Here is a 26,306-nt window from a genome sequence, read left to right as displayed (position 1 = left end):
GGTCTACCTTCACGCTGTAATGGAAAAAAGGAAATTTGTGTTAGTATGGGTGGAAAAAATAACAGGTTAATTTCAGTGATTCGTTTTACATGTTAAAAATAATTCGTGTAATTAAAGGGGGGGGTGAAACACTCAGTTTCAGTCAATCTCATGTTAATCTTGAGTACCTATAGAGTAGTATTGCATCCTTCATATCTCCAAAAAGTCTTTAGTTTTATTATATTTATAAAAGAAAGATAGGCTGTACCGAGTCTTTCCGGAAAAAAACGAGCGGCTGGAGGCGTGCCGTGTGGGCGGAGCTAAAGAATCACGAGCGTTGTTCACTGTTTACTTGCTGTGCTGACGCGCCGATAGCTAACAACACACAGACATTTGAAGCAGTTTTACTCACCGCCTGCGGTTCCAACGCACGACCGTGAACCTTTATCGTTCTGACTGCTCCATTCTTAAGCATTAGACGATCTGCAAATCCGGCGTCGAACTGGGCCTTGTTTATAAAACAATCATCGTCGAAATGCAGGGAACAGGGAACTCCGTTGATGCTCTGGAAAAACAAACTCCATCCACTGGTCCCTTAAAGGAGAACTCCGGTCAATTTTAACATTGAGCTCATTTTTTTGTAAATTTGGAGTGCTGTCAGTACAGAGAACGACGACAAAAATCGGTGTTGCCTACACCGTGTTATCCTCTTTTTAAAATTTGCACCCTGTTGACTTCAATGGGGCAAGTTTTAAACCTGCTTTTAGCCTCTTAACATCCTTGATGTGTCATTACAAGTGCACAGCTAATGTGAGTGATTCCTTCAGAGTGATCACGGGTGAATCTGACTGCAGTCGATGTGAAAGATATGAATAAAAATTATGTTATTTCAGCCAGCGCACATACCTGTATTTTCTTCCTGTTTTCGGTCGAAGTCTATAGTAATCGATTGTCGAGTTCACACGCGTGATCATAGGTAACTAAACCTATGTGTGTGAACTCGACAATAGATTGCTATGGACTTCGACCGAAAACAGGATGTAAATACAGGTATGTGCGCTGGCTGAAATAACATAATTTTTATCCATATCTTTCACATCTACTGCAGTCAGATTCACCCGTGATCACTCTGAAGGAATCACTCACATTGGCTGTGCACTTGTAATGACACACCAAGGATGTTGAGGCTAAAAGCAGGTTTAAAACTTGCCCCATTGAAGTCAACAGGGTGTAAATTTTAAAAATAGGATAACACGGTGTAGGCAACACCGATTTTTGTCGTTGTTCTCTGTACTGACAGCACTCCAAACTTACAAAAAAATTAGCTCAATGTTAAAATTGACCGGAGTTCTCCTTTAACGCTGGGTTCTTCGGGAGTCTGTGCAGGGTTGTCTTGCCCTGGCACCCAAAAACACACTTCTTTCTTTGACAACGCGAGCACAGCACTTTGATGGGCGTACTGCTTTCGCTCTCTCGCTCGTCGCTCTGGTCTATGGGTGCGCGCGCGCCCTTCCGGGAGAAGTGCCTTTAGGAAATAGGAAATTCCGCTCCATCTGACGTCACACAGGCCCATACTCGAAAAAAACCTTCCGAAACTTGTGACAAGAGCCCAGGAGTATTTTTCGCACAGAAATACTTCTTCAAACGTACAACTTAATTTTTGAAACTTTGTCCATGTTTAGCATGGGAATCCAACTCTTTAACAGTGTAAAAAACTCAGTATGCATGAAATAGCATTTCACCCCCCCTTTAAAGTGTCATCTGTTTTTTTCACTTCCTGAGGTTATGAGTAATTTTTTTTTTCACCATGTATTTTTACACAATATGATTATAATTTTACACAATTACTGTGTTCTCATGTTATTTGCGTACTGTTTGGCTCCACAAAGAAAATCCTGTGGTGTGTGATGCAGTCCTCAGCTTATTCTGTGAATAAACAGTTCTTAACTTTCAATTTATGTAACTCTGTATATTTTATTTTTCATCCTTTTTTATTTAAAAACATATTTTGAAATGTTTTTATTAGTGCTGTCAATCGATAAAAAAATGTAATCGAGTTAATCAGTCATGGGCTGTGATTAGCGCGATTAATCGCAAATGTAAAATATCAGGATTTACTTATCCTGCAGTGTTGAGATAAATAAATGCATGACAAACTGCTTTAAGGAAACAGATTCTTCAGTTGTATTACCTCAATCATTAACATTTATTTAACAAGTGTTCAATAACAATCTCTTAATTTGTTGAGGCATTCATATGAACTGCAGACATATTTAGCAGAAACCAAAAACTGTTACAAAGTAATGTCTGCTACAAATTCACAAATAGCTTAACTTTAAATGTTTTGCATAGTAAGTAACATCAACTCAAATTAATGCAACAATAAGCAAGCCTATTTTAGAAATGCTATAATGTCTGTGAAGAGTCAGAGAGAACATTCTCTACATTGTTGATTAAAGATAATTACTTCAAACGGTGTGCATCTGTGCAACATGCCTCCTGTCAACCAATTATACAGTCTACTCTTCTTTCAACCAGTTGCTCAGACAGACTAGCTTGTTCACATTTTCAGATGATAGAACTGACCTCTTCTTCAGCAAAATGTGGCCTGCCAAAGAGAACAGCCTCTCACATGGCACTGTTGAGGCTGGTGTAACCAAGTATGTACAAAAGGAACTGTATTGCACTAATTACTATTACGATGGCAACCGTTTCAGAGGGTTGATTACCACATTTTGATGTCCAATGGCCACGAGAGTAATGAAGAGCAGGCAGTTGTACTTAATTGTACTATTTTACTCTTAAGAATGTTGAATAACAATAATCAAATACACTGTGTACATATTCACCATCAAAGGATGGAAAATGTACAAATGAAGAGCGTAGGCCTGCGCAAAATAATAAACAAAATAAACAATGAATTATTTCAACAGATTTGAATTTCAAGGATACAGATGTTAGCTGGTCTTGTGATTAGGCAGTGAAAACAATGATTGCAACAGTCTGTGTTAGTCTCTACAGTTCTTTTAGATGTTAAGATGTCCGAATAGCGATATGAAGTTGGTCGTTGAGCTGCAGTCTCAGGCCCCCTGATGCATGATGAATCCTCTGCGATAATAAATGCAGGTGAATATAAATCTAGGATGTGTATTACTCGTTGATGTATGACTCTAAAATGTGGTTATTCAAGAATCGTCACTATGGAAAATTGAGCGCAAAGTTTAATACCTTCCGCTGCCAATCAAGAGCACAAATATTCTATCCTGCAATTCACAAAGTGAAGGCGCTGCAGAAAGATATTTTAATCTATCTTATTTTACTGCTTTACATAAGATTGCAGGACCTCAGCTTTCCCTCAGGATCCGAATGGAAAAAAAATTATCCACTCTCGCGCAATCTCAGATTAAACCACACCTCCTCACATTCAAATCAATGACCAACATAATAGCTGCACAGCCCTTATAATAAATTAACACAAATTGAACATGGGCTTTTTTCAAAGTATCTTTTTGCATTATGGGCCAGATTACCAAATTCACCTGCTTGTGACGACCACTACTGTAGTAGATATGTGTCTATGCTGACACAGGGCTCTGGCTTGTACCTCTCTAGAGATTTATCTGTGGACAGTGTTTCATCATCAGACTCTGACTGATCCCATCAGTAGGAGGGCCATCTTCTTCTTTGGTGGCTCTGGCTCCACTTCTTCTCCAAGAGGTCTGTGGTGCTGGTTCTCTTTTCTTTAGCATCTCACTCAGCTTTTGCCACTCCTCTCCCCTCTCTGTTCTTGGCAGGCACCTAAGTTCCTTGAACCTAGGATCTAGAGCGGTTGCTACCTTTAACCATCACAGGCTTGAGTTATCCTTTCACCCGTTGAGGTCCTTAGGGAATGCAGCATTGAAGCGCAATATGTATGTAGGCAGGGTCAACATCAGAGACTTCCATTGTGAGCAGGAGATGACATATGACAGATGATGCAGGTAGCACCACGGAGCAGGATACATACTTTCCACCACCTAGAAGCTCCGAATGATGTCCTAAGGCCCCCGGTCCTGAACTATGTTAATGGGCCTGCAATCTGTGGTGATCCATTTAGCGATTGCACCTTTGCTGTTGTTGACAAACTCCGCCAGTGTCGTTTGTTGACCCTGTCTCAGAAGCATCATTGCTAACATCAGCAACATTATTTTATAACGAAACTTTCCGTTCAGCAGAGCTGGCACTGTCTCCTCTGTCATCGTGTTACTCGCATTTGCCATGCCTTTATCACACAAAGCTAGGTAACCATCCGTGCTGCAACAACGGGAAATTGTTGGGGTCAAACTTGATCAAATGATTAATTTGTGGTAAAAAAAAAAAAATAATGCGTAAAATATTTTAGACAGCCCTAGTTTTTATATATGTGTCTTATTTTTAAAGTTATGCTTGTCAGTTTGTTATGCTTTAGTACATATTGTCAGTGGTGTATGAAGTATACAAATCATATACTTGAGTAAAAGAACAGATACCCTGAAATATTTAAGTAAATGTATACTTTTTTAATTGAGTAAAAGTAAGTACTTTTTTATGTAGGCTACATAAATATCAAGCAGCTCTAAAAAGACAACAGAAGTATTATTCAACTCAAGTCTGTTCAATGTTAATTCAGTTTAGTTCAATAACAGTGTTGATGTTGCTAAATGTATAAATTATTAAACAAATTGATTCAGCTATAAAGCAGCTCTACAGAAGACAAGGAGTGCCATCATTAATCTCAATTCAGTTAAAGTTTTGTTCTCATCTGATAAAGGCCCTGATATACTCACAGCGAAGTTCTTTTTCTTTTTAAAATTAAGTTCGAAATACGTAACCAGCGATTTACTGTTAGCGAACATCCGACACCACCCACACTGCTGAGAGCAACGGTTAGATGAATATGTAAATGTGCTGCGCACTTTCCTCTCAATAACAAAATAAACACAACAAATTTGAGAAAACAGTAAGCATTTTTTAATATAGCATAAGAAAAGCATCTGATCATTGTAATGTAGATTTGTTTGCACGAGTTCTGTAATTCGGCACATGTCTTGTTTCATCAGAAGTACAACTTAATTTTCTACTTTAAAATAGCATGGACCTCGACTGACTGAACAGGAGAAATTAACTAGAAAAGATTTCCACTTGAAAGAAGGCGGAGCCTCTGCACACATCTACCTATTACGTAATTGCCACGGACCAATGGTTGTTCAGAAGTGTTTGCCAGCCTTAGCAAACTTTCCAGAAAGTTCGTTTTGGCAAGCTGTTTCGAACTCCCAAAATGAATTCCGAACAAAGTTTGTTTTGGCCTGATTTTGTTCGAAATGACATTACATCAGTTCGGTCTTCGAATTCACTTGAAGTACAAAGCCTTTAGTGTCAGTGTATGAAGTCCACTGAAGGCAAGTTTGAAGAACCCAAGTGCAGCATTTATTTCCTTAACAAGATCAAATGTAAAACAAAGACATGACGTGGCATGAACTCAAAACATGAACGCACCAAACAGTTGTAACAGGAAACAAGTACTGAGTACTGAGATGAGTTTTTATGAATGAATGGCTTGCTCTAAATGTTACAAAGTAATGACAGGAAGGAAGAATATCCTTTTTTTTTTTCAAAACCTTTATTTGGTTGTTTAAAACATGGATAATGTTTAATCAGAAAAATACTTACAAAAAGAAAATGACAACTATACACTGCGGCAAATGGACTTAAATTTAAAGACTTTTAACCTAATCTTCTTCATCATCATCTGCTTCTACAACTATGCGTGACACATACAGAGATTTATTTATGGGAAGTCCGAATTTTTTTCAAACTTTTAGGGCTTTCAGTTGATTAAAACAGTTTTAAAAAAAAGTGCCGTTAACGTGATGAACGTAATGTGATGAAATTTGCCTCTACATAAATTTTTTCAAATGTACACTTATATGTAGCTCCTAAATAATACATCAGTTACCGTGGCGTGAGTTGTACCATAACACATAAATGTTCTACCGATATAACTGTAAATGTTTTAACTGCTGTAACTGTAAATGTTTTACTTGATTCATTAAGGATTATCTTATAATTATCCGTATTTGTCTCTTTTGGACTATATATCCTTTATTACTATAAAAATATAGAAAGCAGACTGACTGCCAGTGTCTCACTATCTAAATTGTATTTACTGATTTTGTCCAATTTTTCTCAATGATGGTCAATTATTAATGCACTATTTTGTTATCTCATTATTTCAAAGTGAAGCAAAGGAAACGTGACTGAGGATAACTCTAACCCTTAACGGGACTGAATAGTCCATGAAAATGAATTTAACAGAACATAACTGTGACTCCGTGTTACAAATATGTTAGACCTATCACTTCTGCCACTAAAGATTGCTTTATTAATAATATTCCTGATCAGTTTCATTTCCTCAGCATCCCAGATAGCTTAGAAGCACTCGATATCAAGGTTTTTTTAGCATTTCATGGAAAGAGAGCACGATTGCATACAGAGAGGCCTTAAAAGCTGCAAGATCTGCTTATTTTTAAACCCCAGATGTTTCCAAACAGCGCAGCAGTAATGACTTTATGAACTTACTTACAAGATTGATAATATCAGGGAGAAAATTATAACTATGCAACCATCTACTACAGTATCGCCTCAGGCAGTAAATTGTAGTCTCCTTGAGGAAAAATTTTATTAATTCATTGCTTTAGGAGAGGAAGAACTTTCTAAACTCGTTTAATCATCTATGTATGTTAGACCCTATACCGACTAAGCTATTGAAAGAGATGCTTCCAGAGGTCATAGATCATCTTCTTAATATCATTAATTCATCTTTGTCATTAGGATATTTACCAACTTTTAAGCTGGCTATGATTAAACTGCTTGTTAAAAAAACGCAACTTGATCGTACAGAATTAGTCAATTACAGGCCGATCTCGAATCTACCTTTTCTGTCAAAGATACCAGAAAAGGCAGTATCTTCACAACTATGTTCCTTTCTAGAAAGAAATGATATTTGCGAGGATTTTCAGTCAGGATTTAGACCATACCATAATACTGAGACAGCTCTCATTAGAGTCACAAAAGATTTGCTCTTATCATCCGATCGTGGTCCGATTGTATCTCTCTATTAGTGTTACTCGATCTTAGTGCTGCATTTGATACTATTGACCACAACATTCTTTTAAATAGACTCGGAAATTATGTTAGTGGAATTGCATTAGCATGGTTTAAATATACTTATCTGACCGTTATCAGTTTGTAGCAGTAAATGAAGAGATGTCTTATTGATCAAAAGTTCAGTATGGAGTACCACAAGGCTCAGTGCTAGGACCTTTGCTGTTCACTCTGTACATGCTACCCTTAGGAGATATCATCAGGAAGCATGGCATTAGTTTAAACTGTTATGCTGATGATACTCACCTCTATATTTCTTCAAGCCCTAACGAAACTTACCAATTCACAAAATTAACGAAACAGTGATGATGAAAAACAAACAGACAGTTCAGGGTGGGATGGGGTTGGCGGTAGTACCTAAGCTCATTGTTTTGGTTCAGGAATATTTATAAAAGGTGGCGGGTTTCGTTTGCAGTGCTTGGTGACTGACATCTGTTTAACTCTGCATAGCATTAAACGCGCTGATGACGTGTGATGTCTGTGCGAGCAGGGTGTGCGGAGGTATGAAAATACATATGTTGACAGACAGGTATAGGATTGGATTTGGACCGAATGCAATGACTCGACAAACCTTTTATGGTCCTACAACTTCCCAAGAATATATGAAGAGTTCAGATGCAAAAGCCTCTAAACGCCATCTGGCATTTTCTTCTAGAATGACCATTTTTATCAAGCTCGTATATTTAAGTTCAGTAATTTCACTTAAATGACAATTAATAGGTAATTTTCATTGCCATTTAAGTGAAATTACTGAACTTAACTATACGAGCTTGATAAAAATGGTCATTCTAGAAGAAAATGTCAGATGGCACTAAGAGGCTTTTGCATCTGAACTCTTCATATATATATATATATATATATATATATATATATATATATATATATATATATATATATATACATTTAGATACATTTAGACCACTTAAATTAGTGATTGCTATCAATAGGTTAAAAGACCTTGGCTGTTTCTGGAACAAATGCCTACCCTGCCTTTAAGTAGTCCACACTAACTAAATAAACAGTATAGGCCCATTATTCACAATACCGTTCTAACCAAGCAGTTTAATGTTGACAACATCCACACACTGTGGATATATAAAAAAAGGTCTCAGCAGGGATACAGTTAACAATTAGCATAGAAGCCAGTGATTTCTAGAATTAACTCTAATAAAAAAAATAAACTGTGTGTCTTTAATGCTATCCAGTGGGCATCAGAAGTAGCCTGACGCCTCTCAATCAACAAACATTCTGTTGTTCCTTTATGAAATTCGATGTTGTAAAAAGTGCATTCACAGAAGTAATAATATAAAACAATACTTAGCCTAAAGACAAAATTATAGCCAGCTTACACAGGTATTCATAATAAATAATTATGATGATAATATAATAAATATGAAATGCCACAGTCCATTCAAGTGAGGCTAAAAATGAATATGCTAGCTTACATTATTAAATCAATATCAACTTGTGCCTTGGGATGTCACATAAAGTGCATTTTATTTTTAGTTCTGTCATCCTTCTTTCTGGGACATTTAGGCTTCTTAAGCAGTCTTGTTCATCGTGGGAGCCAATATAATGGTCATAGCTAGAAAAATTGTAATTGTAATTGTAAATCTAAAGGTGTGTGTGTGTGTGTGTGTGTGTGTGTGTGTGTGTGTGTGTGTGTGTGTGTGTGTGTGTGTGTGTGTGTGTGTGTGTGTGTGTGTGTGTGTGTGTGTGTGTGTGTGTGTACAGATATTTGTTAATGAGTGTTTTTGGATTTTTGGAGTTAAAGTTATAGTTTTTATTTTGAAATAAAAAGATAAAATTAGACCCTTGGGGTAAGATGCCTCCCTCATTAAAACACACAAATTAGCCTACCGAACAGTGCAACTGGCAGTGGTCAAAGGATAAATACATTTAAATAAATTATATATTTCCAAAAGACTGTTAAACTCAGGAACCCTCAAAACTATGTAAATTCTGACCTTTACGTCCCTGAAACAATTAGCTACCGTCCAAATAGGACGTCATGGTTCACACACACGCTCACATCCTTTACATCTATTAAAAGAAAAAAGTATTTGGCCTAATAGGCTACAGTACATTTGCTTGCAAGCACTGTATTAAATTGAAAGCGTATCAAAGGCTAACAGTTGTTCTTAAGAAACTGTGTATCGCTATGTCTTTAATCATACAAATCGTTCAGATTTCATACATTTTGTTCTTTCTGTCATTGTACTGCCATGCGCTTCTCTTTAACCTTGTCTAATGCACGTCTATCTTACGCATATATTTTGATAAAACAGTGAAACCAAAAACATCACATTTAAAGCAAATGTTATATAGCCTATCTGCTTTTAATGAATTTGTTCTTCCTAATTATCAGCATAGGTTATATTATTAAAAAGGAAACCTACCACAGATGTTACTGTTTGTTCTCCACTTGTTTTCTTTTCATGTGATTATTCGTTTGTTTACGGCGCGTGTGTAAGATGCCAAAAAGTATTAATCCAGTGATCTACAGGCTAGTAATCTATATTCAGATTTTGTAAATATTGTATTCCTCTACTATCAGTTTGTCTTTTCTGTTCGCAACAAATTGCTCCTCATCCGACACAAGCTCATTTTCTGCAGCTCCGATGTGAAATGATGCGCATGTGTCCAGTCAGGCGCGGAAACACACCCTAGCAGTCAAACACTGCAGTTGAGGAACGTGAATTCTTGAATGAACGTATGGCCTATTTACATATCCTGTTAATCCGTCAAGACGCATTAAGTAGCCTATTGAGATAGAACAGTCTAAAAAAAAAAACTGGGAAAAAAAGTTTGTTAAAGTCACCATGAAATCAAACAATTCTTTTTTTTTTTTCTTTTTTTTATGGAATGTTGCAGTATTTATTATAAATAAATACTTAACCGTGCACATCACTATTTTTTTTAATTCATCATATTGTTTATTCAAAATAATTTCCCCTCCTTCTTGCAACATCTCTTCTCTGATGACATATACTGGCGCAAGGGTGGGACAACCTGTCATTAGGACATTACATATCGCTTTGGATAAAATCTTCTGCTAAATGCATACTTACAAAAGAGTAACAAAGCATTCATCAAAGAGCCAACAAAAACATTGTAGTAGGCTACACAATACCAGGTTTATTAGACAACTAGATTAGGAAACCAGCTAGGGAAGAGAAGAAATGAAGAAGATCTTTTTTGATCTTTTGAAGTGCGCTGGTTTAAAGGGATAGTTCACCCAAAAATGAAAATTCTTTCATTTATTACTCACCCTCATGTTGTTCCAAACCCATAAGACTTTCGTTCAACTCCGGAACGCAAATGAAGATCTTTTTGATGATCTAAGAGCTTTCTGTCCCTCCATAGACTGCTACTCAACTGATACTTTGATGCTTCAAAAGGTTCATAAAGAGATCGTAATACTAATCCATATGAATAGAGCGGTTTATATGATGGAAAGACTGTAAGTAATTAATGACAGAATTAAAACTTTAAATTTGATGTGATGTGGGTCCTAGACTAGACGTGCTGCATTGCTCTGGATTACCTGCAAAAGCTTAGTCATGCTGGTTGGAAGGCCCGTCAATAAAACATTGCAATATCCAGCCTTGAAATTACAAGCTCTTGGACAAGTATAGCTTTGCCCCGTATTCTAAATGGAAGGGTCTGATTTTCCTAGTGTTGAAGACCGTTGTTAAGATGTGGGTGGAAAAGCTCAGCTGGTTGTCAAACACTACCCCCGGGTTCCTTTCTGTCCTAGATCGCAGCAATAGCAAATGACAACAATCCAATGATCCAATCAATTCCTGATGGACAAAATCAAGTTCTGCCCTAGAATTTTTCTTGTTCGAGAAATCATTTAATATGGAAAGCCGACTTTAAGGAAATATATTCTGATTACACAAGTACATCATGGAGACGTCTATTTGATGTGTGTTTACATCTGGAAGATGTATTTTTGTCTTGATCTTCCTTTATTTTTGGAAGATGTTATGTATGAAGATGAGTGTTTGCTCATCTACAATACATCTAGGCCTACAGGATGTTTCCTGTCAGATGTGAAATAGACATTTAGAAAATGTCTTTAAGATGTTTATGATTTAGAATGTATGTAAAACTGACATCTAAAAGACGTCTATCAGATGTTAGTAAACAGCAGATGCTTTCCAGATGAAGGGATCTTCAACAGACATCTTGCAGATGTACATATTCAAAGGTATTTGCCTGTCTGTGTGCAATCTTATTTCTTCCATTTAAAATTAGAGAAATTAGAGTTTATCCTTGCCTGTTTTGTTATACAACCAAATTGATATTTCATATATCAAATATTTATTATAGTTTGAAAATCTAGCATTCTCCTCAGTTTATTAATTAATTGAGACAACCATTTTTAAACTGATTTTCAGATCAATCTTTTGATTATTACCCCCATCGTTAAGGCTGCAGTCCCTATTCCTAAACCCCATTACTGTAAATAATCCTAAACCTGACCATACTAGGCTCCGTTTCCCAAAAGCATTATAAGCCTAAGTAGATTGTAAAACCATTGATGGTCTCTACACAGTCTATAGGGTTACAATGCTTTTAGGAAGTGTAGCCCTGGGAGTAATCTGGTGTAGCTGTGTAGGCAAAGATTAGCAATTTTTGGGGGGTTTGTCTCCTGAAGACAAACATTTATATTCAACAAAACTCTAATTTTTAATTGAACGAAATTGCCTGATCGCTTTTATCTTCTGTTCTGTCAATGAGTGTGCGATCCAACCAAACAGACTTAAATGGTAAAATAGCCTATAATTTATGCACTTACCTCACTGAAATTTGACTCCATATCAGAGGTGTAGTCAGTCAGGGCCATATAGGCCTATATACACTGTATGCTTACCTTTTACCTTACCAGGGCTTACCTTACCAGGGCTGTTAGTGTATAACGAATTCTGAGGATCAGTCTTTTCTTATATATGCCCTTATACCCATTTGTTTTGCTGCTTCAGAATCTACAGTGTAAGCTTCCCCATTAACTGTATCCCAGCAATATCTGATTCTTTGTAGTAACTGGTGCATTATCACTTGAATTCTACCATTCCCTGCCCCTGACAACTGCAGCCACCAGGGTTAGGGTTAGGGTTAGGGTTAGGGTTAGCAGTATCTGATTCTTTGTAGTAACTGGTGCATTATCACTTGAATTCTACCATTCCCTGCCCCTGACAACTGCAGCCACCACAATCATTGACTGAGGGAAGACAGAGAGTATACATGGACTGGAGAAAGTCACGGTTAACTCCTAAGATTCCAATAACACTGAAGAATTTTTGCAAAGCCTAATTTAAATTTGAAAGTGCAAGTGTTTTCCTTTTAAGGAAGAAACTCTCAAAGATTTTCTTTACTGAAACAGGTGGCCATTGGAGCTTCATACTTTACAGCAAAGATTTGTAGGCTCTGTGCACATTTCAATGCTCTAATCCGGCCATTAAGGGAATGTGAGACTTAATTGAATCTCCCCTTACTGAGTGCCCAGATTCGAAACCCCTCAGGAACTGTATGCAGACCTTTCCTGTCAGACAGGGGAATGCAGGAGGGCTTTTAGTCTTGTGAATATAATTGTCTAAAAAGGAGGTCTAAATGTCTTGTTTTAAACATTGCGGGATTAATGATGATTAACCTTAATGGCCCACCAATTACAGAGTTTATTAATTAATTACAGAGATGTGTGTAAAGTAAATAGGTAAAAACAAGATATCACCGCACTACATGAGCCACAGTCACGACCGTGTACATCTGTTTAAAAAAACGGATTGCAGTATATTTTTTGCATTTGCTTTTATAAAGCAATTCTCATCTTACAAATAATCAAACACACACACACTGACTTCACTTATGTATTTAACATACTGTGTATATATATATATATATATATATATATATATATATATATATATATATATATATAAATAGCAATAGAAATAGTATATCATATTTTTAGGGCTATATACTTCTATACTATATACAAACCTTTTTTTTTTTTTTTTTAAAGAACTTCTTTGGAAAGGTTCATGTGTTTAGAACTCAAATGGAGCTGAATACAATGTCCGAATTGGCAGATGCAATAATCCTAATTTTCAAAAAAATTATTTTTGGTCTAGAGGATAAATACACAATGAGCTTCAGGATATTTTTTTATACCATAACATAGCCATGAAGCTATGAAGCTTTATAAAAGTGGCAGCATGGTAAGTCCATGCTAAAGCCCAATTTAGGCCCTGTTTACACGAGAACGCTCGCGGGTGAAAACGTAAAAATATTTTATCAGATGTGCCTTTCGTTTAGACGGGGACGGCGTTTTGGGGGCTTAAAAACGCAAAAAAGTGAAACCACCCTCCAGAGTGGAAATCTTAAAAACGCTCCACCGTCGCGTTTCCGTCTAAACGGTAAAACGCAAAAGTCTGCTAGACAGTGAAGGCGCCGATCAGTGCTTCACATTGCCACCTAGCCGGCTAGAGTGCATACTACATTGAATTTCACACACTCTTGCGTCACCGTATATGCACGCAGATTCCCCCCCCCCCCCATAACGCTCGTCTAAACGCAGAATAAAAAGTGATCACTTTTGCGTTTTCTCTTTAGATCGTTTCCGTGTAAACGTAGCCTTATACTTCTGCGTCGAACTCACGCCGTAGCTATGTCATTGGCTGTGTGTAGCACGCGTACCCTGACGTGCACCTCTCCAAAAATGTAACCATGCTCCCTCTGCATGTGTAATTGCGCGTCAACGCAGACAACGACGCAGAAGTATAAATTAAGCAATAAGCATGGTTGCCTTGCAGCAAGAAGGTCCCTGGTTCAGGGCTAACACAGAAGGCCTACCACTAACTACTGTGATTTGCTCAGATTGAGTGGAAAGTCATTATCAAGCCAAACCATGCTATAGAAATACTTTTTGTTCAGTTTTTTGTACATGCTCACATTGGAGTGGAGGGTGATAAAGTTTTTGATAATATAGGTAATATAGGCTCTTAAACACCCCAAAATTGAAGGATTTATTTAAAGTAGGCTAGTTGTCAAAGAGACGTGGCAAGAGATATGGGATAAAGTAAAAGGGGTGCCATCTGCATTCAAAAAAGTTGTGAAAGACCAGTTTATGGCAGTAGCAGGAATGTATGAATATACATTTAATATAGTACATAAATGCATGAATATAGCATGTAGGCCTCTCAATAAATTAATTTATATAAGAAAGCGTGATTTCGGCAATTGGAATAAATGTGGATTTTTAGAAAATGTGCATGTGCAAAATATTTAAGGCATAAAGAATAATAAATAAATAAAGATAAATTAATTAAATTAATTAAATTCTTCTAATAAAGAAATAGCTTTGTATAATAAAGATACCCCCACCCCACCCCACCCCCCACACCGCTTTACACTCCATCCCAATAGGTGGCGGAAATGCACCAACAGTTAGTTTCCCAACCGCTATTAGCTTAGAAGAAGACACGCAATTGCAGTGAATAAGCATTTTAGTTCATTCGTCGTAGGTTTAAGACGTCACTGTATGCTCAATGTTTACTTCCCAAGAAAAATATTTTTGATTATTCAGCATCCACCAACCGAAAAGTTCATTTTATGGTACAGAAACAATGATGAAGATCTTTCTGGAGGGCGTGGAAAAGTTTGTTGTTATCACGTGATATACCTCTAATGTTTGATAAACTATTTCTTTTTTAACCTCCAGTTTGGTTTTGACGTTCAAAAGTTATTTTCAAAGAATGCCTCAACCTAAATACAGAAAGATTGCTGTATTGGGGTATCGGTCAGTTGGTAAGTGTTCGATATTTTTGAGTAGGAAGTATTTGATGTTATGTAGTCGTTAAGTTAGCAGAGTTATTGCAATTATTTTATTAACGTTAACCTACATTTCATTTGAGCTGTTGACTGGTTTCCAGCCACTTTAAGTTTTAAGTATTTACAAATGTACGTATTTATTTCGATGCTGTCAACAAGCTTCTAAACGCGCAGCAGCATTTGGCGACATAATGGAAAAGCGCATGGTGCTGGCAAGAATTAGCAACGTGCTTCTTCAGTCTGATCACGCGCGATATGCCGACCAATACTCGAATATCATCAATCGGGCAATTTTAGTAACATGTAAACATGTCTTAATATTGATCTGTACCGTGTTGCACTTCAATATAACCAATTATTCGATTAGCTAAAAAGAAATCGCTTTCCGTTCCACCTTAAATGACGCTACGCTACGTGTCGATGTGAATGGCGCTGTGTCCATAAAGGGATTTAAAGCGCTCATTCTCGGTCATTTTCAAGGGTACACACTGTGGAATGATAAACAGTGTAGTGCCCTATCAAGTTTTTGGGATAATACAGAATGAGTAGACCCCGAATTGCACTGTAACATTTTTAATGGTCTTGTGAGGAAATTGACATACGATAACAAAGAATAAGCTGTCCTGTTGCATCTTCTCTAGGCAATTTGAGTCTGCGTTTCTCAGTCAAAGTTTGAACAACTGTTACGTTACCATTCTGTTTTAATTAGCCCATAAACTTTACATTTGAGACAATACATATGAGTGAACCATGGTTTATTTTAGTATATCCCCGTGTGGATCATTTTCAAGGGTGCGTGTAATATGAGGGCTGTTACAAAAATGCCAAATTTGAAGAATTATTACTGTGCCATCTCAGAAATCAACATTTCAAAATCAAATGGTTCTAACAATACTGTAAATGTAGATATTTTAAGCCACCATACATGAGAATCGTTTTTGTTTATTGTTTGATTTTAGCCGTGTTCGGTTTTATGTGGAAACTGTGTATTTGTAGATGAATATCAACCTATGCATAGCTTTATCTTGCACGCCCATCCACCTGTGAAATCTTGTATATTTGATGTATTGCCTCTTGAAGTGGCAGGTCTTGTGGTGTTGTTTGCAGATTGGTGCCATTAGGTCTGCAGGTTGTCTGCGAGTTGAGGGCAGCAAACTATATCTCTCTTGCTCTACCAAAATGTGTACATGCAGTGAGTCATGAAGTTAAATGATAATGTAAAAGCACATTAGTGTGATATTGTTTGCATCCATTAAAATTAAATGCTCAATGGCAATAGTTGTATTGAATTAGGGGAAAGCTGTAAAGTTAATTGTTCAAATGTGATAGATATATCATTATAATTTTGTACTTTGTTTGTTCAATGCGTTATGAACAAACTGTTTAATCTTTGTACTTTGATACAAGGTCACACTGTATCAGTTCTCATTATCATATTTAACACAGAGATGCCGAAAGGAAATGGGCAGAAGGTTCAATAAGATTTGAAAGTGGCATGTGAAGGCCAAGTATGGTAACCTATACTTGGAATTTGTCCTCTGCATTTAACCCATCCAAGTTAGTGAACAGACATCCGGAGCAGTAGGCATGTTTTGCTGTGACACCTGGGGAGCAATTGGGGGTTAGGTGCCTTGCTCAAGGGCACCTCAGTCGTTTCCTGCCGGCAACCTTCGGATTACCAGTCTGACTCTCTAACCTTTAGGCCACGACTGCCCGACCCATCTATATTTCCCCATATGTGAAGTTCATGGGTTCATTAAAAACGGTACGCTTTTTCAAAAGAAATTGGGCAGAAGGAACAATGAAATGGCAACTTATTCTTTACTATCCCATACTGTATGTTGACTTAATGGCATCATACAAAATTGGTATTAGCATTCAAAATGTGTATTTTCACAATGCATTATGCCGTGTATCAAGCCAGTGTCATATTTAACGCACCCATGAAAATGACTGAGAATCTTTTACCCCGAATTGGGCAGAGGTTGCAATATCATCTGTATCATCTGTATTTATGAAGTTCATGGGTCCATTAAAAAAAAGAAAAAAAGAAAAAGATTGCTCTGACAGTATCAGTACATTTACATGTGTTGGTGGCATACTCTTCATCAGTAAGCAGCTTTCTCAACACTTTAACATTCTTTCCATTGTAATAAAATAATAATAATATTTAATGTCATTCAAAACCCTTATAATAGCTGTCTCTGTTTTTGTTACTAATTATTTTTAACATTACTTCGCTAATCATTTTTATTTATTTTACAACAGGAAAATCCTCCCTCACCATACAGTTTGTAGAAGGACAATTTGTAGATTCCTACGACCCTACTATTGAAAACAGTGAGTACTGAAATACTTTGACCTACTATATTACTAATATTATAACCTGCATGACTCTAAAATGGTCAAATTCATTCAATTTAGTAGCTAGCAACTAGTAGATCCTAGTTTTAAGACCGTTGTATGATGTAGAAGAATCAATCACAGTATTGTACAAAAGTATGAGAGTGGGCTAGACCGGTTCTGGCCAGTGTGGTGCCTTTGGCACAATCAATCATTGAATCATGGGCACTAATTTGGGAGAACCCATGCCTCTTTCCATGTGAAATAAACCCTGTCCTTAAGTCTGTAGAACTACATATTATAACCAGGTTTGTTTATTATTATTAATTTATATTTTTATTGTTTTGCTTGTTTCTTTTGGATTTTAGTTTATTTTAATGTTTAATGCAAGTTTACTGTGCATTACGTTATAACATTAATTATTCATTAACAAACATTGTTACATAATGCTTAACAGATCATTGGTTATTTTCAAATAGTAATTAATTTCAATGAATTTAAAATAAAATGAGCAAACAAAATTAGTGTACTTCATCAAGTGATCAGTAATGGTTGCTATTGTTTTAGTGACACCTGTCAGCTTAACTAACTATGAAATTTGATACTGAAATGTCATATCATGTATGTGTTTCTGTAATTTATAATTTAGTTTTAATGCCTGCTTGTGTTTTCTCAGTATGGTGACTGAATTGTGGAAATTCATACAACTACATGACATTTGGTCCCCAATTTGAAATCTTTTTGTTTGTCTTTAAGCTTTTAATAAAATGGTGTCTGTGAATGGCCAGGATTTCAATCTCCAGTTAGTTGACACTGCTGGACAGGTAAGACCCCCTACAATTATTCTATTTAAATCTTTTTCTTTTTTCATCATTTTTCATACCAGTTGTTCCCCTCCCCTTTTCTGTTTAGGATGAGTATTCCATTTTCCCCCAGTCTCATTCTATGGATATTCATGGTTACGTTCTGGTGTACTCTGTCACTTCAATGAAAAGGTCAGGTTTTTTTTTTTTTTCTTACTTGCATTGTTATTATTCTTTTATGTTTTGTTTTGTTTTGTTTTCTTTAGTCATACAACTGGAATTTTTAAATGTTTAGTCTCTTCTGGCCATTTAATTTTAAGTGACAGGTTAATAATGCAAATAAACAAACTTGCATGCTTATGTAATCACTCTTTTTTTAAATTTTGTTCTTCATTCTTGGACTCATCAATATACCCAGTGTTGTTTTTGTGTTTGCATCTTTGCTAGGTTTCTGACTTTGTTTTTCTGTCAGTTCTATTCTTTAATCTAGTATAATCTATTGGCCATGAGCTTGAATGGACAAATGTGATGCATGTGTACTATGACTGATCTGTGGTACTTTCTCTTGGTTGTCATCTTTATGCTGTTTCAAACTCAACATTTTTCGTTGTTGTTTCCAAATTCTTTGATCATTTATTAATTGAACAGCCCTGTTAAAAACATTAGTGCAGTGAATTCGGTCAGGCACACAAGAAGGCGAAGCACTCAGACGTGAGGCTGGAAAATTTGGACTGCACTGTCCTTGCAGCTGGTCCTGCTGATGATGAAATTTACATCATGGACTGTGCAAGACCGAAGAAAATAAACAACTCTTTAAAGGGTCATAATCCCTAATTTTAGTGCTGGTCATCATATCAGATCACAGATTTGAAAAGCTCATAAAAAGTTATGAGAAGAATTGAAAGGAGAGCAGAGGAGGGGAAAGGAGAAGCACAGTAACCTACAACACCAATCAACAGATCTTCTGCACACTTACTATAAAGATGAAGTGCAGATTCAAATGTTTGTGGAGATAAAAGACAAAAGAGTTGTGAGCACGGCAGTTCTCTTTACATTTTGTACTGCCTAACCAATACATGATAGTGCTTTCTATGTAAAACTTACCAGTTAGTTCAGAAGAATTGAGCATGCAGACCACGTTTAAGCTTTAAGCCCAATTTATACTTCTGCGTCGAACTTACGCCGTAGCTACGTCGTAGGCTGTGTGTAGCGCGCGTACCTTTCGGCGTACCCTGACGTGCACCTCTCCAAAAATGTAACAACGCGTCAACTCTACGCGGACGCAAGCGCTGTGATTGGTCTGCTAGGACCGCTCCCTCGGGTTTCACATGCTCCCTCTGCACGCGTGAACGCGGACAACGACGCAGAAGTATAAATGAAAACCAACGCGTTGCCTACAGCGTAGAGGCTCCGGCGTAGGTCCGACGCAGAAGTATAAATCAGCCTTTAGTCAGCTACACTAGTTTCCTAAACATGAAACACAAATATTTTTGTTCAAATAATGTCGTTGATACAGAAGTAGTGTGCACAATTTCAAGGCAGCTTACTCAAAACAACAAACTAATTATTTTTAAAACTAAACCCTCAAAGGCTAATCATGAATGACATCTCCAATTTACAGATTTGATGCCATTTATGACCAAAATTTCTGTTTCAAATGTGCAATAACATATTTAAATCTTACCAGATATATGCACTAATTCTACTTGGTACATGTATCAAACCTGCATTAGTGTACTAATTAAACTTTGGGGCTGTTTACACGACACCATTTTCAGCTAAAAATGGGAAACTGTTTTTTATGCGTTTTGGCCATTCATTTACATGACATCTGCATTTTGGGGGGCCTGAAAACGCAAACTTTTGAAAATGATAGCGTTATTGTCTCTGTGTAAACAACAAAAATGTGAATTTGTGAAAACGGAGACATTCATATTACCTGTTAAGTGTACAGGCACGTAGTGTTCTTTACAAAATGACATTGCCAACCACTGGCTTTTTAGTCATTTTCACGGATCTGTGTGAACAGGGATCGTTTTGACAAAATCGTTTTGAAAAAATATGCGGAAAACGCATATAGGAAAAACTTTTCCATTTTTAGTACAATGTTGTTGTGTAAACGGACTCTATTTAGTAGAGTAAAAATAAAAACATTTGAAAGATGACGTCTTTTTTTGTCATAATTACTATGACTGCCATACCATATACTATACTACAGATATAAATATAACAATTCAAATAGAATGCTGAAACCATGAACACTGGCTCTGTCAAGACCCCTTTTACTCTGGCATGGTTCTGGTGCAGGTTACTGACTAATATTTTGGGCTGGAAAAATCGATTCCACTAATTGTTATGGCAGTCTCTCTGAGCAATGTAATAAAATTGCAATGCATTACTCTGTAGGTCTTAATATGTTAAATGAATCTGCGGGTTCAGTTTCTGTCTCAGTCACAAGCAAGTACTTGAAGAGATTACTGACAGTTTACAGCCAGATCTGCCGGTACACAAGAATGACTTCTGGTACCGTGAACAACATAATGCAGAAGTGCTGCTTACACAAACACTGACACATCATATTTGTTTTTGGACTGGTTATGTAGTCACATAAATGACACGTATATCACCTTGTATCAACTTTTGTATCAGAAGTCTGTGGAGAAACAAGGCTGGTTCTGGACAGGCTTTATTTCGCCCAGGGAAACACTGGTCAAGAACAGGATTGGCACCAGAAATATATTTCATTGTTTGTTTTAAAGCAAAAACAATTTCATATTGTATCAATATGTTGTATTTTTCAAAACCATTGTACTATTTTTTTAACACTAGTATTGGCTGAGAAGTAGTACCTTTATTTAACCTTAAATTCTGATATGGGTTATTTTTCTTCTGATTGTAAGGGCCTAGATGCTTATTTGAATATTTCTCACGAGGCCAACACAATGTAAACATAATCCGCTCTGTTTTCAGTTTTGAAGTTGTGCAGGTTCTACATGACAAGCTTCTTGATATGGTTGGAAAGATACAGTAAGTGTGGTTTAAACTCATGAACATATGGTCAAAATATTACACACGGTCATAAAACATGTAGTCAAAAATATTACATATTTACCCAGGGTACCTACTGTTCTAGTTGGGAACAAAAAAGACCTTCACATGGAAAGGTAAGCATAACTATATATTCACCTATTCACCTTTAGGGACCAAGCACTTAAACCCTATTATATTGCTATTTTTTTATGGTGTTGGCTTATTTATTTTTATTCTATTTTGAATTTTTGTAGAACTTCAAATTTGTGTTAAACTTGGTAGAATAGTCTCAAATCCCGCCACTTGTCGAACATACGCCCATCAGTCTTGACAGGTAGCGCTATTATAAAGCCTTTGATGTTTTTGCCTTAAGACATACTGGATCCCAATTTTACCCAGCCAGTCATATTGCCTTTCGGTCATTTTAAATTATATTTAATAGGTACTTCTGCAAACAGGGTTCACTTGCTTTTTGAAAGTACTTGAATTTCAGACACAGAGCATTCAAGGCCTGGAAAGTCTATGAAAACAAACACAGGTCTTTGAAAGTGTTTGAATTAAACTTGAAGTAAAATTTGTTAGAGTACAAAAATTGGCCTTTATGCACTGCAAAAGCCAGAATGAAACAGCGTTTCTGATGAGGAGGAAAACGGGGGAAAGCGGCGTGAGTGCGTGGATCATGATCATGAGCAGTGCCAGCAGGGAAGGGCAAATTCAATGATGCTTGGTTGACTCAGTATTGAGCTATTAAAAATTGGCTAATCAAAATTCCAATGAATAATCCCTAATAAAGTAGTGTTTATAAGTGCTGTGCTGCTTTGTTTACAGAAGTAAGTTTTACAGAAGTTGGGGAAAACAATATATTTCTGCTGTTCCAAAACCGCCATCTACTGTCAGACATTGAAACTGCATTTTCATTCAGCACGTCTCCCATTTTTGTTCAGACCAATGCGAAGATCGACCCATATTTTCACACAGTGTTATAAATATGGATTGATAAGGAGCTAATGTGCTTTAAAAAATATATAGAATAATCAGGTATCTAGATTATGTATAATATTTTAAATTAATATGTAGCTATAATCATTTATAATTTTGACTCATCCATTTCTTTTTTTTCTTTTTTGTCAAAACTTGTATTATTTGAACTGTTGTTGAAATCTTCGTTTTTTAGTCAAAATAAACTGTAAACTTTTTTACAGTTAATATTGTCCATGTTGGCAGTAACAAACCCACCTTTATTGTCTATATACTGTGCTTGATACAAAATAAAAGGTGCTTTAAAAAGTCCTTGGATCTGGTGTTCGTGAAAGAGTGGAAACCCTGTTCAAACCCATCCTAGTTTAAAGGGCGTTTGTCTCATTTGCCATATATAACCATTAGATACTTTTGACAAAATTTTCTAAAAAGTAATTGTATTTTCTGTTAATGTATGGCTAAATGAATGACACATTTTTTTTTGTAATTAAGTTATCAACATTAAATTCATAAATACTACTCATAAATGTGATTTAATGTCTTTTTGTGCTTTTATTTGTAATATATTCAGCAACAAGGAGTTCTTAAATATTTATCACATTTCAGACCACAAAATTGTCTCCCAGACTTTAAAACTTTAAGGTTTTCTAACATTTTGTGGTGGAAGACAAAGCATTCCCACTCTGTCATGCTCTCTTTTGTGTTGTTTTAATTTAGAGTGATTAAACCAGAAGAGGGCAAGAAGCTAGCTGATTCTTGGGGTGCTGCTTTCATGGAGTCGTCCGCTAAGGAAAATCAGGTAACACCTTCTTTGTATCTTGAATAGGAACTTTTGCTACAGTTAGTTTAACAAAACATTTTGTTGACACATTTCTGTAATAAGCATATATTTGTTTTCTGTACAGTTTGGTCATTTGTGTATATGTTCTCCTCCTTAAAAGAACTTTCAATTTTACAGACAGCTGTAGAGGTTTTCAAGAGGATTATTCTGGAAATGGAAAAGGTTGATGGAAACGCCCCATCAGAGGAAAAGAAGTGTGCAGTGATGTAAGGCATGCAGTAAACTCACATGCTGAAGTTAAAAGACACATCACCTTGCCTTTAACTATAACGAACTCTTTAACTATAAGTTCAGAAATATGTCCTCTCCTGATTAATTTCCAGATGCGTCAACAAACATTATTCCAAAAAATCATATTCAGTGTTGGGAATTAAATATTGATGCTATTTGAAGCTCAAATTACTGTAAAAGGTTTTACTTACAATCTCCCATCTCTGTAACCTTCAGCTTTGATATGTTGACTGACATTTCATGTTTAATCTGACAGGAACTAAGCTGTCTGCAACTACTATCTCAATTTATCTCAGCAATACACAGTTGTTCTCATTTTGATTTTATTTTATTTTATTTTTTGCTCTCCCTCTGAAACATATTTACTAATTTTACTTCTCTTGTGTAACCAAAAGAAATAAAATGGGAAGTCCGTTGAAATTTAGTTTATATAGAGACTGTCATTTAAGACAGCACATATGACAACTTAGTGCTGTGCTGCTCCTTTCCTCTTCCTAGTAGACTATGCGAACAGTGTGGGTGTATATATATATATATATATATATATATATACCCACACACACACACACACACACACACACACACACACACACACAACAGAACCCCAAAAAGATCTACTCTTGCGCACCACCGGTGGTTTTATACACAATCAAGTGACTGCAAGAATTGTATTCTTTCTAAACCTTCAGTATAAAGTAAATGAGATCTTTAAAACTTTGTTAGAATGCTATTTGTGAGATTTAGCATTTTTATTTTATTTTATTTCTTTGCATTTTTGTTGGAATTGTTTTGCTTTGATCCAGAAATGAACCTGGTTACCCGTAAAGGTGCCCATGGCATATAAAAGTCCTCATTAAATAAATACACTTTTTTTTTTTTGGATAGTGCTGAACTTCATACAGACCTTTTGCCGTTTGTGAGGGCTAATATTTACATAGTTGCCAAGGACCAGTCAATTCATGATCAACAATTTGCCCCTGTGGCTAACCCTAACCCATGAGCTTTATCACCAACAATATCTCTCTAGAGCAGTTAAGACTGATAATACACCGGCTACTGAAAAATGTTGGTCCGATGCATTTCTTATATCTTTTGCATCATTCTCTCTGCTTCCTATTTAGTAATGGTTAGCGATATTAAATAGTACCATGACACGAATACCATCATGTAATTTCCTGACCCATACTACATTGAATTATCATTACTGAAGTCCGAAGGTCCTTTAAGATCTGACCATCTAATTTTCCTGTGAAGTTCAGGGTGCCAGGTTTTTCATTTTTATAATTTTGACAGCCTTCATTATAATTTTAGGGACTTCTGTATATGGAATTTTTGTATGTGGAAAAATAAAACATTTAAAGAATGTGTTTTCTGTTTATTTGTTGTTCTTCTGTTTCCAATTATCAAGAGTTAGTTGGATCTCTCACATCAAAGTTGAAATAGCCAGTCAGGGGTGCATTTACCATATGATGTAACTTGCTGCCCAACCACCTTATTACAATGAATCGTTGGAGAATATGGTTTTGTTTTGAGTGTGGTTTTACTTTGTCATACTTATGTTGTTCGATTCACGCTGTGATGGAAGGGCTGCGGTCACCATCTTCTGGTGAAAGGCGAGAATTCATTCGGTGTGGCGCTCACAGTGCTTGGGTGCAATGGTATCCAGCTGCAGAACCCCAGCAGTCACAGAGTGTAAGTCAGAGGCGGAGCTTATACACGCAATTTTCTTTTTTAGATGTGATCTATTTTCACAAATCTCCAAACTTTACTTTACTTAAAAAAAAAAAGTACCTGTACAATGATAAATATTTCAAACCAGCCTATTAATCATGCTACACAATCAATAGTTCATTGTTAGTTCAGCGATATACTAATATACAACTTTTTTATTTTAATCAAATTAGTAGCCTATATTAAAATGTGTTACCGTATTCTAGTTTACCATTTGACTGTATTATGTAATATTTTTTCCTTCGTGATCATGTTGTTACAAATAATACTTATACAGAGTGTGACATATAGACTTATACAGAACAAGTGAATGAATTGTGCATTTCACTATATGAAAACCAATATTTTATAAAATATATGATATAAATAGCTATAATAATAAATAAAAAAATGAATTAATCTTAAAACACAAAAACTGTTTGATTTTAAGCCCATTGTATCATGGCCTTTCTGCATATGATTAAAATGAATATCCATATTTTCACAAATGCCAAAAAAAAAACTATGTTCATAAACGTAAACGTTTTATTAGCTATTTATAAATAATAAATACAAAGCATACAGTAATTGTAAATCTCATTTACAACACCCTATCCAAAAAAATAAGTGAACTGACCACAGGAAAATAGCCTACAATAAAGTAAATAAAAATAAACGAGAAAGACGTGTGCAGCACAGATTCAATATTTTTTGCAGATAAACACTTTAATATATAAATTAGTTCACCACATCTTGACAATATTACAGACAGCTTGTTGACTTTATTTAATAAAAGAAAATGTTCGGCTCCACTCCTCACTTCTGCCCTGTGGCTGCCTGCTTGTCCAAACTGCTGGGGCTCGTTATTAAAGTGTATTATGGGATTAAATAAAGTGCACTAAATTTTTACTGTCTTAGACACCACTACTAATGTCTGTTCCCTCATATAGTGCACTGTATACGGTTATGAACTATTTTGAACACAGCCAACATGAGCTCCTTTCGATTGCGGGTTGGCAAGCTGTTTTAACATTTGATCCTTAAAATGCACTAGTATATGCAACTAATTACTTTTTAGATACCATTTATTCCATTAGGTAGGCTTCTTTATTTATTTGCTACTAGTGCTTATTCTTTAATAGGTACAGTTAAAGATAGTTCTTATTCCAGTTCTAGTTCTTATTCCAATAGAGTGTTGCAGGTATGTCATCACTTTGTTGGCCAAAACGCGGAAACGAGTTGCATTTTAGCATTGAGACTGAGACTGACCATACAACTTAAGTTTTCCCGGAACATACAATGATGTCACTAAACAGTGACAGCACAACTCTAAGAACATCATTAACAAGTTGATCAGTGATGTTCTCTCA

General features: G+C 36.1%; 1 protein-coding gene across 3 annotated transcripts; it reads left to right on the top strand.

Moving 5' to 3' along the window:
* Positions 1-14,650: 14,650 nt before the first annotated feature.
* rhebl1 (Ras homolog, mTORC1 binding like 1) lies at positions 14,651-24,593 on the top strand. 3 transcript variants are annotated; one of them, XM_081380553.1, is made up of 9 exons: positions 14,651-14,784; positions 14,891-14,976; positions 17,269-17,340; positions 18,100-18,167; positions 18,256-18,338; positions 21,117-21,173; positions 21,263-21,310; positions 22,872-22,953; positions 23,113-24,593. In XM_081380553.1, the coding sequence occupies exons 1-9, from the start codon at positions 14,711-14,713 to the stop codon at positions 23,203-23,205; spliced, it is 663 nt and encodes a 220-aa protein (XP_081236679.1). In that variant the 5' UTR covers positions 14,651-14,710; the 3' UTR covers positions 23,206-24,593. The 3 variants fall into 3 exon arrangements, with proteins under 3 accessions (XP_081236679.1, XP_081236680.1, XP_081236681.1); XM_081380555.1 differs by lacking the exon at positions 14,651-14,784 and having other exon boundaries at positions 14,792-14,976; XM_081380554.1 differs by lacking the exons at positions 21,117-21,173; positions 21,263-21,310 and having other exon boundaries at positions 23,113-23,649.
* Positions 24,594-26,306: the final 1,713 nt, after the last annotated feature.

Source organism: Scardinius erythrophthalmus (assembly GCF_964197995.2).
Source record: "Scardinius erythrophthalmus genome assembly, chromosome: 12".
In the NCBI taxonomy this organism is placed as follows: Eukaryota; Metazoa; Chordata; class Actinopteri; order Cypriniformes; family Leuciscidae; genus Scardinius; species Scardinius erythrophthalmus.
The sequence above is the reverse complement of the archived record's forward strand: the minus strand, read 5'-3'. Positions and strand labels throughout refer to the sequence as shown.

What these genes read in the sequence shown, in the direction of transcription:
- rhebl1 (XM_081380553.1), top strand. Translation starts at nt 14,711, where the DNA reads ATGCTCAATGTTTACTTCCCAAGAAAAATATTTTTGATTATTCAGCAT. An exon ending in ACCGAAAAGTTCATTTTATG is followed by an intron (nt 14,785 to 14,890) that starts GTACAGAAACAA and finishes TTTAACCTCCAG; the next exon opens with TTTGGTTTTGACGTTCAAAA. An exon ending in AAAGACCTTCACATGGAAAG is followed by an intron (nt 21,311 to 22,871) that starts GTAAGCATAACT and finishes GTTTTAATTTAG; the next exon opens with AGTGATTAAACCAGAAGAGG.